Consider the following 20,054-nt stretch of genomic DNA (forward strand, 5'->3'; position numbering starts at 1 on the left):
CAAATATCAACAATACAATGTCTGTAATTAAAACACACATTCCAATAAAGACTTAAGTATCAATGAGCTCAATTCTCTAATCAAAAGACATGGACTGACTGAATGGATTATGGTGGTTTCTCAGAAAATTGGAAATAAACCTCCCTCAGGACCGACCCAGCAATACTACTCTTGGGCATATACCCAAAGGATGCTCAACAATACTACAAGGACATTTTCTCTACTATGTTCATATCAGCATTATTTGTAATAGCCAGAATCTGGAAACAACCTAGATGCCCCTCAACTAAAGAATGGATAAAGAAAATGTGTACATTTACACAATAGAGTAATACTCAGCAGAATAAAAATGATGACATTTTGAAATGGATGGAACTAGAAAAAAACATCCTAAGTGAAGTAACCCAGACCAAGACAGTCAAACATCGTATGAACTCACTCATAAATGGACATTAGATCTAAAGCAAAGAATAAGCAACCTGTAGTCCATGTTCCCAAAAAAGCTAGGTAACAAGGAGAACTCTAAGAGAAACGTACATGGATGCCCTGGAAGAGGAAATAGACAAGATCTCCTGAGAAAATTGGGACTGTGGGAGTGGGAAAAGAAGGGAGGGTCAAAGGGTAGGAGGAGTGGAGAAGGGTTGGGGGAGAAGAACGTGAGGGAATGGGATGGTCGAGATGAGGGAGAGATAGAAAGGGAGAGCAATTGAGGGAGAAATTATGGGGCTAGCAAAAAACATGGAGTTAGGGAAATTCTCAGAAATTCACAAAGACCACCCCAGCTAACCCTAAACAATAGTGGAGAGGGTGCCTGAACTAGCTTTGCCCTGTAGTCAGATTGATTATAACCTTGTCATCATAGAGCCTTCATCCAGTAACTGATAGAAGTAGATGCAGAGATCCACAGCTAAGAACTGAGCTGAGCTCCCAAAATCCAGCTGAAGACAGGGAGGAGCAACAATATGAGCAAAGGGTTGACCATGATGGGGATACCCACTGAAACATTTTACCTGAGCTAATGTGAACAAACAGACTCCAGACTGACAGTGGCGGAACCAGCATAGGACCAAACTAGGCCTTCTAAATGTAGGTGACAAGTTGTATGGATGGAGCAGTCTGTGGGGCCACTGGCAGTGGAACCAGGATTTATCATTTATCATTACTGCTTGAACTGGCTTTTTTGGAACCCAGTCTTTTTGGAGGGATACCTTACTTTCTTGGTGCATAAAATCTCAGGTAAATTGACAACAAGCCCCATATTTTTCATTTGACACACTGTTTTTACTGTCATGAGCAGGAGATACTCTATGTAGAATCAGCATCAAAAGAGTTCTGGTATTGTGTGAGACATTAAAAAAAAAAAAATCCTTCATTCTTAAATGCTGACCAAACTGAGAAGTCAGCAGAGAAGATCCACACCAAAGTGGGATAGTTTCTTTCTAACAGGTTGGAAAACTCTGTAAGTTACAGAGTAAAATGCCTGATTCTAATGCCTTGGTGTGTGTGTGTGTGTGTGTGTGTGTGTGTGTGTGTGTGTGCTTGTGGAGATCAGAAGAGGATGTCAGAACATTTTGACCTGGAGTTGCTGTGATACACATAACATGAATGTGGGTGCTGATAACTACAATTGGGTTTTCTGGAAGAGCATCAAATGCTATTAATTGCCTTATTATCTCTCCTGCCTATGTTTCTATTTTCTTTAAATGAGAAACACTGTGTATCCAGCTTGGTTTTTACTGCTGTATTGCATGCAAGAGACAAATCTCTTTGAAGTAAAGATATGACAACTGGAAGCAGTTAAAGTCTAGATATATCTGACCATAATCTTTATTTATTTTTTAAGTTGCTAAGTTCACAAGAGCAATCTTTAGATGTACACCTCATAATATGATATTATAGTCTTCCATTTTCTCTAATGTTTCAGAGAAAATGACCAAGATTTTTATATAAGAGTTGTTTGGGGGGTTTTGTTTGTTTGTTTGTTTGTTTGTTTGTTTTGATGCTTCCAGGCTAACAAAGTTTTCTATTTTACATAGAAAAGATATTTCTACTGATATCATTTACCATTTTGAACAAAGGACTGTGTCACCCTTCAGAAATATACATTTTAACAGCCCACTTGTATCCATAGTTGTTATGCAATCCCCCTAGTAGGACTCTCTTTGGGGTTGGAGAGAAAGTTATTGTGTGGATACATATAACTCAATTCAGTATTCATTCTCAGCATGATACAAAAAGATTTCTCTCTTTCTCTCCTCTCATATTCTCTCATTTCTTGGATATTCCAACATCTCAACACACAAACAAAGACACAAGGGATGAGATAGTTAAGAGTCTGATATTAAATAATAACAAATATCATTACACCCAAAAATACTAGTCGTTGATATATTCTTCACAGTTACAGAATGTTTTGCTAACTCAGTGGAAGAATGTCATTTCCCATCTCAGTGTACCAGAGAGCTATAAGACCCTAGAAGTTAGCTGTTCCTTCCTGTGGAGAGTGGATGTAGTACAGAGTGAATGTGGATTACTGACACCAGCATGACCAGGTCACCATTGGGAATAGTGAGACCTTCTGAAGTTAAGCTCGGGGTAAAGGCAAGACCTTTCCCTTTTCTGAGCATGGATGTAGATAAATGGTTGACCTTTAGACAGAAAGAGCACATTTGAAAAATACCAACTGCAACTTCAATCAGGGATGATTACATGATCAGGACCCCCTACAGAGACACTTCGACAACAGAGACTAACGTGCCTCCTCATTCATGCTGTATATAATATCTTAATTCCTGTCACCCCCAACCAGGTTTCTAGGACCGAGTTGCACATGCCACATTACGCAAGCAGCAAGACCCCAGCGGACAGAACATGACCTGAATGAGAACATTCAAACCTGGGTAGACATGACAAGTCTAACCCTCTCAGCAGCACTGTCAGGTCTCTCTGAGGGTATCACATCCAGTTTCCCAGAGCAGTGGTCCTCAGCCTGTGGTCACGACCCTTTAAGGGTCACATACCAGCTATCCTGGGTATCAAAGATTTAGATTACGATTCATAACAGTAGTAAAAGTACAGTTATGAAGTAGCAATGAGAAGATGTTATGGCTGGGAGTCATTACAACATTAGGAACTGGGTTTAGAGAACTGCTGTTTAGTGCCTCTATGATTCCCATTGGTTAGCTCAAGCACATCAGGTTAAATTCTCTCAAGAAATTAATGACGATATGCTTTAGAAATTCATATCACACTTACACCAACCTCCTATCCGATATAACCTTTTTTCTAGCGTTGCGGCCACATTTCTCTCTCTTAGCAGGTTCAAGCATCTACTTTCTCAGCTGTAATTTGGAAAAAAAATCAAAATTTCTCTGCTTATTTCATAAAACCCTTGGAAGAATCAAACAATATTACACTTGAAAATGACAAAGTGGTTACACGGAAAGTAACAGAATTGTTCTTGTCCTGTTATTCAAATTAAAACTCCAGTAAGAAGAACATTCATATTATTATACCTCTCATGATCCATAAAGATTAGAACCATCAAGGATTGAAGAATAAAATGTAACTACTCTGTTCAGATATAAAAATCAATCACATTTGGGGCAGGTGTACTAGCCACGCTTACCTGTTTCTGAAAGCAACTTTGTGGCTTCTAGCACCTTCTCAGTGTATACCCCAGCTTCGTAGTTCTCCATCTCTGCATTGATGATGTGAATTACCCGGGCTGCCCGGCCCCGTATGGCCCCAGCTGTTCGGTCCAGTGTATCCACGTCCCCCTCTTGGAGGGCAATCACACATTTGTTCACATCCTCCAAGATGTGATTTTCTGTGGAGAGGGCACACACACATTTATATGACTTTGTACTATTTGCAGTCTAATAACTAATCTAAAACAATTTCAACACTTCACCTTGCAGATCCAACTACATAACTAATAATATGAAATTGTATTTAAAGGGCATCTCTTATAATTATAATAGTAGTTGTAATTCCTGAGCACCAGCCAGAGGGTTTATTAAACCAATCCTTTGACAAGACTTCGGGAGTTTCTGACTCAGTAGCGGTACTGCTCAGTTTTTGTTCATTTAACAATGTTGGTAAATAGAACATCAAAGAAGGAATTGACTCCAATAGAATGGCCAGTGAGCACTTTGTGAAACATTTTCTTAATTCATGGTTGATGTGGGAGGACCCAGCACACTTTTTGCAGTGCAACGCCTGGGCACGTGGTCTTGAATTATAAAAAAAAGCACTCAAATCAAGCCATGGCAAGCAAGTATGCAACTTTCTTCATGGATTTTGTTTGGGTTCCTGCCTCCAGGTTCCTACCTTTAACTCCTGCCCTGATTTCCCATAAGGATAGACTGGGATCAAGATTTGTATGAATTCTTTTCTCTCCAAGATGTGTTGGACTAAGTGTGTATCACAGGAAGAGAAATTCAATCTAGGATAGTTTGGGGTGAGACCTAGGAAAGTAAGTTTTAAGGAAATTTACAGGGAATGCCGATGAGGCTGGTGTGGGGAACTTCATAGTTTAAGACCTACTGATGAGAAAGTAATCCCTTATTTTGTTTCAAAGACTGAAACTTATTGCCCAGGAAGGGTCTTCTTAAGAGCTGTCATGACAGAGGCTGAAGATTTGGAGGTTAAGAGTCCTTGTTGCCCTTAAAGTGAATCCTGATTCAATTCTACATTTAGTCACATCTACATTTAGTGACTCACAACCATCAATAACTCCAAGTCCTAGGAATCCAACCTCCTTTTCTAGCCTTTTCCAGGCACCTGCACACTCATAGTGTAAATATATGCCCTCAGAAACATATATGTCCACATAAAATAAAAAGGAGGGTAGGAGTCATAAATAGCCAACAAAAAGTCAATCAGGTCTTTATATATTTGTATATATAGATATGGATAATAAGAAATATTATCTATACGTATTAGATAATATAGATTAATATAGATAATATTTCTTATTATCTATACCTAAAAAGAGCTGGAGTTATAGATGCATGAATAGTTGACCATGTTCTTATTGAGGAATGGTGTAAAAATCAATGTAGGGCAAGCCAGGTCAGTTGGTCCATCTTCTAAAGTCATATTATATGGAAGGTATAGTCACAGAGAAAATGGATTCATGGGAAACGATCACAGAGTTTCCTTGAACTAAATACAGTTCAGCCTGTGGTGTTTTATCAGATTACAGTCAAGGCAAGCACTGTTCTCATTTCAAGGACCACGGTAGGAGAGCAAGTAGGAATCGAGCTATTTCTATAGAAAAGCACATGCTTTCACAGTAGAACAAGTGTGCCCTGTTTCTCTTCCCTGTCCAATACTTGATTGTAATTATGTATTTTGGGTATTTTTGAAAGCACAATTCTAAGGAAATTCTCAAAACTTCAGTGCTCTAAAGAAAAACAAAAGTAATGTTAAGCTGAAAATTATACCCAGGCACATGCACAACTGTAACTATAGTAACTGAGTGCTCATACCTCAATGTATTGAAATTTTAAGCAAAAATTCAAGCAGTTCATTATTCTTTACTCTAATTTACATTTTAAACTAAGTAATTTCTGTGAGATATCTCAGTCTAGATAAATTGCTTGCCACAAGCCTGGTGACATTAGTTCAATACCTGAAACCCACAATATGGAAGGAGAGAATTGACTACTCCAAATTGTGCTGAGAGCCACGCAAGTTTACCTTGACACATGCATGCAAATACATGCGTGCACACACATACATACATAAAAAATAAATAAATAAGGTTAGGTAGATATTTAGAAAGCAGATATAGTTTAAGGATATTTTATGATTTTTAAATTTTTATTTATTTGTAGTACTGAAGACTGAACCTAGGGCATTACCCATTGCACAGCAAGAGCTCATTTCTACCCTAAATCCATGAATGCTCTTATTTTCGGTTCTCAATTTTCATAAAAGATTTCACAAAGTTGTTCCTGATGATCTTGAATTCAGAATCAAGATCATCAGGAATTAGGAGGTGACTTAGCCTCCTAAGAACTGGGATTATAGGCCTGTACTTCCAGGAGTGGATGAAGTCATCACATTGTCTATATTCTAATAGTAAGAAATAAGGACTTTAGGAGGCAAACCAGTAGTGAGGGCTGAGTCCTGGTGATAGAGATACTTCCCTCCCCCTTCTAAGAGATATGCCAGAGAGATCCCTCTCCCTTCCCACTGTGTGGAACTATAGTGAATCCAATTGTCTAAGTGGGTAGCTCTCCCAAGGCACCTGCATCTTTGATTTCAGCCTCTAACACTATGACAAAGATATTTCTATTGTTAATAAGCAACCTGATTTATAATACTGTTTTAACACTGAGCTGACTAAGAGGGACACACAAACACACACAGAGACATACCCAAGAGCACATGTTTTAAAGAAAACTAGCTTGTCTATTATGTAATTGGCTAATCTTAGAAAATTATAGCAACCAAATTCAATGACTGGAAGAAGGGTTGAATAATTAGCTCTTTATCAAATTTCTATGACTACTTTTGATTTCTAAGTTCCTATAGGAGGATAATTGAATAGAGTATCTGACAAACCCTAGGCTTCATTGGAGAGTTCTCTTACTTACTTTAAGCCAAGCACTCAGCACAGAACACATAGAGCCTGTGACAGCATCACATGTAATACCACAAGATTGAGTCAGTCAGGGTTCTAGTATTGTAAAGAGGAAATTGACATGGGGTCCCCAGAAACCAGGAAGTTATTTGTTGTTGACACCTGCTGGCAAAGGGCAAATCAGTTTATTCCAATGGAGTCTCATTGGGTATATCAACCACATTCCAGGGTAGACCCCATGATTAAAAGTAGTTGACCTACACAAAATGGACTCCTTGTTTTAAACTTGTAAAGGAAGTGGACTATTTGCTTGTTTCATTTGTTTTTGTCGTATTTGTTTTTTGTTTGTTTGTTTTGTTTTTGTCCTTTTCCTAATAAGAAAAAGAGGGAGTACGTGAAGCTGGTGGAAGGGAAAGTAGGAGAGCTAGGGAGGGATGAGGGAAACATAAGTAAAACATATTGTATGAAAAATATTAATAAAAATCATTTTAATAAAGAATAAGCACTTAGAGGTAGATTTGTATTACTTAGGGGACTGATTAGAAACTGTTGGGTATAATCTTGCAATGGGATAATGCTCTGTACCTGTCACTTGTATTTTAAATAAATGCTGATTGGCCAGTAGCCAGGAAGTATAGGTGGGGCAACCAGGCAGGAAGTAGAGGTGGGGCAACGAGAATGCTGGGAAGAGGGAAACGCAGTCTTCAGTCATGACCCAGCCTCAGAAGAAGCAAAATGTGACTGCCTTCCCCAAAAAAGTATCAAGCCATTGGCTAACATAGACAATAATAATGGGCCAATTTAAGATGTAAGAATTAGTTAATAAGAAGCCTAAGCTAATGGGCCAATCTGTTTAAAACTAATATAGACGTCTGTGTATTTCTTTGGTGCTGAATGGCTGCAGGACTAGGTGGGAGAGAAACCTCAGTCAATACAATCTGCTATACACAAGTAAACATTAATTTCAATCTTTTATTATATTACTCCACTCAAATCATTGTTTCTTTTTTAGTTCATTAAATTTATTATTATTATTGTGTCTGAGAGAGAAATCAAGGCTCAACATGTTCATGACAACTCTGTGGAGTCATTCTCTCCTTCACCTTTACAAGGGTCCTAAGGACCAAAGTCAGGTCATTAGACTTGTGAAATAGAAAGTGCTTTTCCTGATGAGTCATCCTGCCTGCCCTGGGTTTTTTTCTTTCTACATTCTATTGTTCTTTAATTTCAAGTATATTTTAAAATGGAAAAATCAGAAAGGTATCTGTAAATACTGGCTAGTAATCAGCTCTCTTAAACTTACAGAAGCAAACTTTTTTTGTTGTTGGTTTTTTTTTTGTTTTTGTTTTGTTTTTGTTTTTGTTCTTGTTTTTCAAGACAGGGTTTCTCTGTGGTTTTGGAGCCTGTCCTGGAACTAGCTCTTGTAGACCAAGCTGGTCTCAAAAATCACAGAGATCTGCCTGCCTCTGCCTCCCAAGTGCTGGGATTAAAGGGGTGCGCCACCACCGCCCGGCTGAAGCAAACTTTTATAATGCTGATATTGTCTTGAGTGAAACAGCAAAGTGAAATTGTGAGAATGTAGATGGAAGACGATTTTATTTTTATGAAGGATGCCCTGGTAACCATCCCTTCCTGGGATCCAGACTGCATCCTGTGAACTCAGCAGAGCAGACACCCTAGGAAAAGGCTGATGCGCATGAAAATATAGGGTATTTTGAATAGAAAAAGCTGACTGCCATAGCCTCCTTTCCTACAGATGGCTTCCTTGAAATAATCATACACTGCCCTGGCCCCCATAAGGAAGTGAATAGGAGGGGTTTCCTGTGCAAAACATGTGTTCATACTGACATACTTCTGGAAATGATATAGCAGTGTAAGAACAGGCTAGCTTTTGCTTTTCTCTGCTATTGGAAAAGATGGTATTTTGCAACAGACTGCAACGCAATAAAGCCTGCTAATTATGTTGTTAATCTTTCTGGAACTAATACTTTTACAAAAAAATCTTAAATATTCATTTATGATCCAATAAATTATATTGCTATCAGAGCTTTTAAAAACAATAATTCTAATTATTTTACAAACTGGGAAGTTGCATCTAATGTATTAAATACAGGAAGAAAAAGGAAGCATACTATTATTTAGAAAAACAGTTTTGATCATTTTCAGGAAAGCACCATAAGATGGTATTATGACAAAAATGTTTTTAATCAACAAAATCAGGTAATTTATTAGATCACTAAAAATAGTATAATTAATACTTTTTTCTACCTTCTCACTTACTAAGTAACTTACTTTCAATTTTTTTTGACACAGAGTGTCTCTATGTAGCCCTGGCTGTCCTGTAACTCTCTCTGTAGACCAGTCTGGCCTCATACTCACAGAGATCCACCTGCCTCTGCTTCTCATCACTAGGATTAGAGGTGCAGGACTCCACTCTGAACTTAAGTTTTTAAAAATGTTAAGATAGTTTGCTCAGATATTCTCAACCTTCCTCCAACTACTAATGCCCATTATTTGTAAACTTGTCAGAATTTGCTCAAAATAGCATTATACTAATTGATGGCATATGTATGGAAAAGCCACTGAGGTCAGACTATCTTCAAATATATTTGTATTTTGCTAATCTAAGTGACAGAAATGTGTTTGAAAAGAAGCTGCATCTGCCCATGGCGACAAGAACCTTTGGGTCAAAAGACAATTCTTGGTGTCTTCATGAATTCTTGGATTTGTGGCATAACTTCTACTTGTACTCTCTTTATCCTTACACCAGTGTGCTTGGAATAACATCCGCCTCACATACATCAAGGAGTGTGGTGAATTCTTTGAAGACAGAAGACACATGGAATTCAATTTTGAATTTCTGCCAAGATAATGCACCCAGCATATACTCAAGGAAAAGTGGCTAGGTCAACATGTCCATTCAGGGAATAGCTCTATTGTGCACATTTATTCTCAAATATTTTAAAGAGGAACAACTCCTGAAAGAAGTTGAGAAATCCTGTTCTGAATAAAAAAGAGCAGGGGTTTCAGTGCTAATAAGGCTAGTGTGTTCCGCAGGTGGCTTAGTGAAGAAAACCTGTGGTGTGCCACAACTACCGCACTAATTGCCAAGTATGGTTTCTAAACACCAGAAAACAAGTGTTTGCCACAGTTGTATGATGTTCTCTTTTGGATTTTTGCAGCCTTTAATATTTCAGAAAAAAATGTAATTTTGTTACCTAACAAAGCAAAATCAATGGCAATCAAAAAACATATGAACCACAAAGCTTATTTTGAAGTTCGTATTCAAAACCAGTTACAGGATGAATATCGCCAAAGAAAACAAATTCCGGATCCTAGAGTTTTGTTTGTTTGGTTTTGGCTTTTGATAGGAGGAGGAAGAAGGAAAGACAAACAAAAGTCTTGACCATTGTGGAATTAATGAGTTTTTACAAATCTTAGTTCTCTATAATTTTGAGAGTCAAACCTAAGAATTAAACTGTCACAAAGTTAATGCCGAGGCATTCATTCTAGGGAACTATTAAAATGGGTACTTTTTGCCCAATGAGAAAGGTTAGAATGTTCTAATTCAGCCAGTTCACATTTTTATGAGCCTAAATCTTTATAACAGAACATTGTTATGCTCCTGTGATGTTAATTGCCAACTTCATTGCTCTTCAATTTTGTGGTGTTTTGTATGAACAAAGTATCCATTCATATGTATGAGTTCAGTTAGTGTGGAATAAAAAAGGAAAAACTATAGTCATTAGAAATAATGTGTATGTACATGTATATATACATTGTGAGTTTGTATATGTGCTTGAAAGCATGTATATGTGTGACTTGTGAGTCTGTGTGAGTATGCATGTTAAATACATGTGTTCGAATATATGTATAAGGGTTAGTGTGTCTATGAGTTTGTGTATTATTATTTTTATATTGCCTTTCCTGCCAGAAGACTCCCTTAAGAAGAAACTGATACACAAAATGCCATTGATATAATTCTAAAATACCTTTTGGGTCAAACCTGAAATTTACCAATGCAAATGTTTGACTCCAACACAGAGAGGAGTCCGGAAGTAGTTTCCTCAACTATCTGGCTGTGTCCGGAGCTATCAGCAAGAACAGAGTGGGCCCTGTATATTTGTCAAACTCTGTCTACAGAAAGGTGCCCGCTGCCTGATTGTTGACTCCACAGGCATGCTCCAGCAGGCTCTGCCAACCTGGCTCCCTGACAGTGCCTGTTCATTTTCCTGTCGTGGCATGCAGCAGCATTTGCACCACTAGGGTTGTACTGCACGGTGTTATCAGCAGGAGCCAAAGCTTTTTCTTGTTGGAGGTAATAATGAGATGCACAAAGGAATGGCAGGAAGAAAGGTGGCAGAGAGGCAGGCCTCAGGGGAAGAAAATTAAGGAAAGCTTGGTGCTATTCACAAAGACTGAGATAAGACACCCCTCCCCCAGCCGCCCAAAGCCTTGCTTCTTTCACCTTTAGAAAAATTTGGACACATATTTGAAGAAAATAATAAGTTGGGGAAACTTTTGAATTCTGAAATGATTTCTCTCTGACAGGGTGGTGGATGAATACTTTCTACTGATATGTAGGCAGTTCACAGGAAGTTTTCCAGGAGGTGTTAGGATTGTGTGTGGTGTGTGAGCTGAGACTTGGTGAACAGCTTCCTACCTCTTACTGGGAGTCATTCTGGGGGAACAAAACTAGAAAGTGACTAGTCACCAAAACCAGCATTAGAGGCTACCTTTCTATTCGCCAATACACAGCTCTCTAATGGTCAACAAGCCCCTCTTACCACTTCTCAGCAATGAGATGTGTGCTGAGTGGCCTTTACAATGGTAAGGCTCAACCCTCAGCAAACAAATACTCTAGGGATGGTGACATGTTGTGTCCTTTAATCAGTCAAACCCATGGATAGCTACTTTAATATACTGTCTAAAACCAAGCATCTAAGGAATGGAAAACAAGACGAGCTAAGGAAGAAGGTGACAGATTTGAAACTTGAAGATCCTAGAAGTGAAGACAGGAGCTAAAGTGTAAGAGGAATCGTATACAAAAAAGAAGGAAAGAAATTTCAAATCTTCCCCAATTTATTGAGAACACTGTATATTTTCTAAAAAGAGGATAGTTTGGATTTTCATGCTTTTTCTTTTTTTCAGAGTTGTCTACCCCTGTTGTGGGAATTCATTCAGCCAATAGCCTTTTGGCTTTCACCCCATTAAGAAGTGGTCTGAAGTACTCCCTGTGGACAGATAAGCACAGACAAAAAGCATGCTTGCCCTCTTGGTGGTGGTCGGAGTTGTGTTCACAGCTTTCAGCTCTCATAGATGACCATGACTGTCTACCCTTATTGTGAGTTTTTCCAGAAATAAATGTTTGTTATCCTTTATTCCAGACTACCGTGGACCTTGCTAATTGTGACTAACGTGGGGCACAAACTCAGATCCCTGGAATTAAGAGTACCATGCTATACCGACTGAGCTAGCCGGGCACTTAAATACCATGGGCCTCATTAATTATAACTACATACCCTCTCGATGACTTAACATTTTTCAAAGGAACACTAGTAAATATTTATACTTACTTTATAGAGTTTTGGTGAGAGTTGAAGTAAACAGGAGAGAACCAGGCATATTACAGACCCTGAGCCTGTGGTAGCTGGAATGCATTAAACTAGTCGCAATCAACAATCAAAAGCAGAGGTAAGTGGGTACACACATGCTGACTTGCTTGCTTGTGTTTAGCATAAGTTTCCCACTCTCATACAGTACAGGTAGGGAATAATACTGCCCACAATGAATGGGCTGGACATTCCATATCAATTAATTTAAGATAATTTCCCATAGACATACTGACAGGAAAACCGAAGGTAGTCAGTCCCTCATGGAGCCTTTTTTTTCTCAGTAATTGCAGGTTATATTATAGAGTCAACAATGTGAATTTCTTCACATAACTGTAACAGAATAAGTAATTGTCTATTTTAAGACATAAGTCAAGTAAATTAACCAATTCAAGTATATGAGTAGTGTAGGTATGCTGAAAATTCATCCTGATTAACAAAAAAAAATGCAAAATCTAAAATGGACTGTAAGCTCTTTGTTACAATCTATTCATCAGAAAGTTAGAGCTTTTCCCTCAAATGCCCCACTCGGTGTCTTGAGATAAGAATTTTTCAAGAGGGTTTTGTAATCACATTTGCTAGCATGATTGAAAACTCAAAGGCCAAAGAGAGGCCTTGAATCACAAACCTATATCATTGCTGAGATATGTCTTATCTTGTTAGCTTCCTCCAGCTCTCTGGGAACAGGCCTGCAGGTGATTACCTGAGACAGAGAGGAAGTCATCCACGGAGGTGATGTCATCCACAGCCTCAGTCAGCACTCGGACCTGCTTTTCCCACTGATCTTTGAAGACATCCATGTTGTCCTGCGCAACTTTGCTCTGTGGCCGGGCAGCCAGGGTGAGGGCAGCATTGATGACCTGTTGGTTAGAAAACACAGGGTCCTGAAGATCACATTCTCCAGAAGCGAGACAAGCAGGTCAAAGCACAGGTTGGAACCACAGACCTAGAAGTTACTGCAGATAAATGAGTTGTCAGTATTCAGCACAATCAGAAACACTAAAGACAAAGGAAGTTAGAAACCACCATTACTTTTTGCTGCTTCTTTTGAAGATACAGTAATTAGCTTCAGACTTCAAAGAGTGTTTGCTGGACAAGTCTAATTTTCTCAGCACAGAAGTATGAGAAATATATCCCTTATTTTCTGCATGTGCAAGCCTATAATTTACTTATTGAGATAAGGTAAATAGATGTAGAATGTTTAAACCACAACTCCAAACAAACAGAATAAAGTCAATAGCAGAAAGAATGGTGGTAATTGCCACAGTAATCCTGAATACACTGAATGGTTGGCATTTCTTTTTGAGAAAGGTAAAACTTTAAATGTTTCTGGATTGGCAGTTAACATATTCCAGTTGAAAAATAATGGAGCTCTAAGTGGCTGAGGAGACAGCATGGAGGATAAAGTGACTTCTACAAGGGCTTGAGCTTGGAAGCCTAGAGCACACAAAAAGCCAGGAGTGGCAGCACACACCTATAACCTGGCCTGGCAGGATGCAGCAGAAACTAGATCTCTGAGGCACAATGATCAGTTAGCCTAGCCAAATCCATGAGCTTCAGATCTACTAAGAGACACTTGATAAAAATACATAATAATAATGCAGGTAATAATAGGAGTGGACCTCTGGACTCCATATGCATGTGCACATAAACATACCTGCATACCACAGTGCAATGGATGGGGGGAAGGTAAAGAGAGAGAGGTTATGTATAGAGGGGTCATGACTCTTAGGATACCAAGGGACTTTGGAAGCAAAGTGAAGGGTACTTACCTGTGGACATAGGCTGTCAATCTGGGTGGCTGCCATCCTGACTAATTTCACCCCTTCCTCATTATTAGAGATGGAACAGGCCAAATTGGCAACCTGTGTGAAAGGAGAGTCAAGTGAAAATTGAGTTGAAAAAGAGAGAAAGAAAAGGAAGTGTGACCCTGTGCTTTTCAGAAAGGTGTTATTCACTTCCAGCATCCCACCACAAGTGTAATAAGGTCACTCGGCTGTGCTCAACCCTGGGATACCACTTAGTGAATTCGGGTATGTTTACCAGGAGAATAGACTGCCAAGAAGAAACTACTGCTTCAAGATCCTCAAGTATAGTTTACACAAGTATGGTTTTTAAATGACGTACTTTGGATATGTCTCTCCTTTGTACTTCCTGGATTTGTGCTCACTTTCTTATGAGCCCCAAACACTCATCATTCAGTCAAAAATACCACACACTTGACTGCATCCATCCTTGATTCTTTCAGTGAAAGAAATGCTACATGTGATGATTTGCATTGAAAAGACTTATCATATGCCAAATTAAAGCTATCTACAAATGGAATCTACATCTTCCAGTCTACCAATTGTTCAATGCAATGCCCTCATGAACAGATAAGACTGGTGTATAGAAAGACAGTATGACTGGTGGAGTACATCGAAAATTATATAGCCCAAATCTACCATAAAAGTATACATATTTATTTTTTCAAGAACATTAAACAATTTAAAATAGCAAAAATAAAACAAAAAAAATATTTCAACTTTCCAGAACAAGCAGCCCTATTTAGGTTATTTTTTTCTCATCAAGGTGTGAGACTTGATAATACAAGGTCAGATTGATTGGCCAAGGTCAACAGTACACAAAGCTGCCATTAAAACTCTGATCCATCCCATCAGACTGTTGTCAAGAAGACAGAAGATTGAGGATTAGAGAGGCTAAAAGGGAGGAGAGGGGCAGTGTGGGCTGGGAGCAGCACAAGCAGAACAAGTGACTAGCAGAGGAAAAGTACCCTGGCACCTCTGGGCCACATTCATTTTGTACTCAGAGTGTCTATGGTTTCTAAAACAATCTGCTTCCCTGGCAGATCCCCTAATGCTCAAGGAAATTAAAATGGCCACACATTTGCATAATTCCTAAGGTGAAAGAAACCTGAGCTGGGCAGTGCAAGAAAGTGGTGGAAGGCAGAGCTGGAATGGAGAGTTTAACCTCTAGCCTGCTATCTGCAGGCATAGGTGTGTGTTCACATCGGTAGCTGGGAACACATGGATGGTGAAGTAGGAATACTTTCCAAAATGACTTCAGTGCACCATCAGGGTAAGAATTGCTTTTTGAAGATTGGTAAGAAAGATGGGGGATACTTTATGTTTATTACAATGGAAATATAAACTGCCAAAATTATAGCTCCAATGAGTTGCAAGTATTGTCTTCTAGTTTTTTGTCACCCATATTTAAAATTCTTCTGAGAGCCTTCCCCAGTACCGTGAGTTTTTAAAATAAAACTGAGAAAAGCCAAGTGTCTCGTACTCACAGTAAAGGACACCAAGTGCAAAGGGGAACATAGCTTTGGAGAAGTGATACAAGGGCTAATACTGAAGTCTATCAAGCTCAGTTTCCTTTAGCTGTATTTCATGGTTTCTATTCTGCAGTTTAGTATTTCAAAGATTTATTTTACTTTTAGTTAAGAGTATGTTTATGTTTCTGTGTGTGAGTGTATGCACATGAGTACATGTACCTGCAGAAGCCAGAGGTGTCAGATCCCCCAGTGAGTGGAGTTATAGGCGGTGCCCTATGCAAGTGCTAGAAACCAAACTTGGGTTTTCTCAAAGAGCAGTACTAGGTCTTACAGGGTAAACCATGTCTCCAGAACCCAATATTTTTTGTATGTTTATTTACTGTACATTGCCAGCAACTAATTTAGTACCCAATACAGGTATTCCATATGTATTGAGTGAATCATTAAAGAATAACTATTAACATGAGTGTGTAGAAGCTGCCATGTACCATGACTGGGAATATGACTTTCATGGGAGATACTTAAATTGAGTTGTGATTATTTGACTATACAAATTTCCACCATACCTTCTAATCAGTATGTATCCACTCTATGATATTAATCAATAGTTTCTACATTCTGGTTCTTATTGTGAACCCTAAATGCAGGCCCCTTGTTCATGGTAGTCCAAGAAAAATCAGAAAAGTGTGGGCAATTTTTCAGAAATATATTTATTTAAATTTGTTCTTTTAATCTTCAATTAAATTCTTTCTATATTGATGTGGAACAACTCTTTCTACCATAAAATATTTGTTTTATGTGGTAGCTTGATTGTTCTTTGGTATGTGAGACAGACTTACTGTCACATTCCTGAAAAGAGTGGACAGTTAAACAGTGCTTCATAACACCAACATGAAAAAATTAAAGTACTCCTGAAACCAAGGCTGGGTTAATATTCTCTTGCATCAAAAATAACAGTTCTGGTTTCTTAATGGCTATAAGAAAAAGGGAGAAGTAAACAAGAACCAGATGGTGTTTCCCATGGAAGGGCATGGTGACAGTTAAGTGTTGATTATCACCTTGACAGGAACTTGTATCACCTAGGAAACAAGCCTCCAGGCTCATCTGTGCGAGATTACTAAGACAAGGTCAGCTTCTGCATGCCAGTGAAGAATTCTCTAGATTAGTTTCATTGAAGTGGAATAACTCTCTCAAGTATGGGTAGCACCATTCCCTGGGGTTGCATCTTCCAGGGGATTAGAGAAAATTAGCTGAACAAAAGCATTCAGTGTCCTTTGATTTCTGACTGTGATGGCAATGTGATCAGGTGACTTAAGTAAGCACTACATTGATTTTCCTACCTCAGTAGACTATATCTTAAAACTGTGAGCCAAATAAATCCACCCTTCCTTAAGTTGCATTTGCCACAGTATTTTTGGCAGCAACAAAAAAAGTAATTAGGATAGCCATAGCGCTATCTATGAAACATTTTTCCCCACCAAAAAATAACCTAAAACTGTTCAGCTTGTATAATTAATTCAAATTTGAAAGAGAATATAAAAGATAAAAATGAGTGTGGAAAGGAACATCAAGACTGCTATCCTGAAAATACTGGTATTAAGAAATGGGTGGAGGAAATGTCATAACACCTTGTTCATATTCTGAATTAAATAAGCTACAAATATATGCAAATATATAAATCAATAAATGCATAAAGTATATTTATGAAGCAAAATGTTGTTACTATGGAGTTATTCATATTTAAGAAGCATGATGATAATATATTGATTGCTTTAAAAGAGACAGGGGGCCAGGAGGTGGTGGAGCACACCTTTAACCCCAGCACTCAGGAGGCAGAAGCAGGCATATCTCTGTGAGTTTGAGACCAGCCTGGTCTACAAGAGCTAGTTCCAGAACAGGTTTCAAAGTTACAGAGAAACCTTGTAAAAAAAAAAAAAAAAGAGGGGCGTGTTGGGGGGATGGCTCAGCAAAATTGAGTGCTAACTGCTCGCTCTTCCAGAGGAACTGAGTTAAAGTCATGGACCCCATATCCAGTAAATCACAGTCTACTGTAATTATATCTCCAGGGGTATCTGAATTTTTTTTTCTGGCTTCCAAATGTACTTCTACTCTTGCAAATATCTCCCCCAATACATACACACATAGTTCTTTTTTTTTTAATTTAAAGAGATAATCAGCATATTGATGATCAAAGTAGTAAGATGGCTGGCATTTCTTACAATTCTATGACTTGGAGAAATAGGTAAGGATATAAAACAAACAAGACTGGACAGCTGTTCAGAACAATTGAAACTGTTGACTTGTGATGACCTACTATAATAACTTGAGATATCGTTTAAAAAATAAACTTTACAATAAAAAGATTTAGCACCCATGCCCATACCACCAGCTATGGAAAACCTTTTTTACACCTTAGTGGGTTAAAAAAAAAAAAAAAAGAAAGCTTAATATAAACCAGAAAAGTCTAAGTAAAGTTGGAGTTGAAGCTTGCACACAAGTTAGTGTGCAGGTCAATCACAGAAGATTGTCGTGTTCAGACCAATGCTGCCTGTGGGTTTCCTAGCAGAAGCAGGCTTGGGAGCAGAGGAAGGGTTTGGGACTGAGAACAACCAAATGTTTTCACAAGAAAGAAATGCCAAACAGTAAAATCCAGAAGGTGATATGTAGTAGGTAGAGTGGGGACTTTTTTGTTCTGTCCTGGCTGCCCACCGGCTTATACCTGAAATAATCACACAGAAATTGTATTAATTAAATCACTGTCTGGCCCATTATTTCTAGCCTCTTATTGGCTAACTCTCACATCTTGATTCAACCCATTTTTACCAATCTATGTAACACCATGAGGTCGTTGGCTTACTGGGAAAGATTCTAACCAGCGTCAGTCTCAGGTAAGAGCTTCATGGTGTCTCTCTCTGGCCTTTTTCCCAGCATTCAGTTCTGTCTACTCCACCTACCTAAGTGCTGCCCTATCAAAAGGCCAAGGCAGTTTCTTTATTCAACAATGAAAGCAACACATAGACAGAAGAACCTCCAACACCAGTGATAACCTTTTCTTCTTGTATCTTTCTGCCCTTTGTTTAAATAACTTCATTGTAACTTCAGTGTAAGGTAGAAACTCACCATGGAACAGAACCTGGCAGGAGGGACAGAGCTGGCAACAGTGTGCAGAAACAGACAGCTGGCACTCTCCACTGTCCTCCGATTATTTATTCTCTTTAATTTCCACAGATGCACAAATCCTAATGTCTGGCAGCCTCTACTCTGCAAAGTACTCCTACGTTTAATTCCACTTAAAATCAGAATTCCATTTTTCTTCTATTGTACTTGGAGACATGCTGAGCAGATTCCGGATAGCACTCTAAGGACTTCAGAATCTCAGAAGGCAGAGTGTGTTTTTGAAACTGGTCGTGGAAGCCATCCAAACTCCTACCTTCCTGGTTTCATTATGGCTTTTATTCCTCTGCTTCTCCCACAAGCCACTGCCGTAATCATGGCTCTGAACAGATTTTCCTGAGTTTTGATTTTTATACAGCTCTGTCAGCAGATGACCCCATGGCTTCATCTTCTAGGTAGCTTTCATGAATAAAAACCTTCAACCAACACGTTCCCACCAGCCTAAGGGTACTGCACGCAGCAAATGCCTCATGAATGGTCTTGATCGTCTATTCTTTAACTACAAGTCAATGAAAGCAGAATCTTCTCAGCTGAATAAAATACCCTATTTTTTGAAGCATGACTCATTCCTATGGTCATTTTAGTACAATGGGACTTCTCAGAGGGAACAAATGAAGAACTAATGTCATTAGACATAAGCAAAAAAAAAAAAAACAGACAATAGACCATAAATAGAGCATAGACTACAGCCTCGAAGACATTATGCAGTCTGATTAGATTTGAGACTTTTTTTTTGTCCTGCTTGAATCAACGAAGTAGGTGACATTATGGGATGTCCATTCCCAGCTGGATGTGGCCTTTTCTTTCTCTATTGCTGAATTATTTACAGCTTAACTGAGACAACAAGAGATATCAACCCTCCTGGAAGCCTAGAAAACAATAAAGTTTATCATAAGATATTAAATTTGGGGCTATTAAAATTGATGTGGGATGTCTGAAAGTTGGATGGGCGATAAGCATGGTAGGCATAGCTATTTGGTAAACCAATTGCATTATATCCACAGTGAAAAGGAGTCCTCCTCCAGAACCTTTGAGCAGGATTGACTGGGGAACTAAATGCTGAAAAGACTGAGCCAGTGTTCTCCACATGGCTGCTGTGCCTAGAACAAGATGTCCTTGGGAAAAGGAGGAAACTAGGCAACCAGCACTAAATTGTGTGCTTACTGACCATAAGATTAGAGAATCTGAGACATTGGGAACTATGCTCAACTATGGTAAAGTGCTTACTATGTAAACAAGGTGTGATAGCCTGTACCTGAAATCACAGCACTGAGCAGTAGGTATAGAACGAGACCATACCTAGAGCTTGTGACCAGTAGTCCAACTCAGTGAGGTCCAGGTTCAGAGTCATGAAAAGCAACTGAATGAGATACCCTGCAAACTCTCTTTCTCCCCC

The 20,054-nt window shown here is 38.7% G+C and overlaps 1 protein-coding gene across 1 annotated transcript in view; it reads right to left on the reverse strand.

The window, feature by feature from the left end:
* The window catches only part of Ctnna2 (catenin alpha 2), a 983,267-nt gene that overhangs the window by 93,319 nt on the left and 869,894 nt on the right, over positions 1–20,054 (reverse strand). Inside the window, exons 9-11 of the mRNA XM_050162003.1 lie at positions 13,980–14,072; positions 12,911–13,067; positions 3,629–3,829 (exon numbers count right to left, since the gene is read on the reverse strand). Coding sequence (XP_050017960.1) covers positions 3,629–3,829; positions 12,911–13,067; positions 13,980–14,072 — 451 coding nt within the window. The remainder of the gene's footprint in view (positions 1–3,628; positions 3,830–12,910; positions 13,068–13,979; positions 14,073–20,054) is intronic.

Source organism: Alexandromys fortis, unplaced genomic scaffold (assembly GCF_014885135.2).
Source record: "Alexandromys fortis isolate MF-2015 unplaced genomic scaffold, M_Fortis_MF-2015_v1.1 scaffold_105, whole genome shotgun sequence".
Classification (NCBI taxonomy): Eukaryota; Metazoa; Chordata; class Mammalia; order Rodentia; family Cricetidae; genus Alexandromys; species Alexandromys fortis.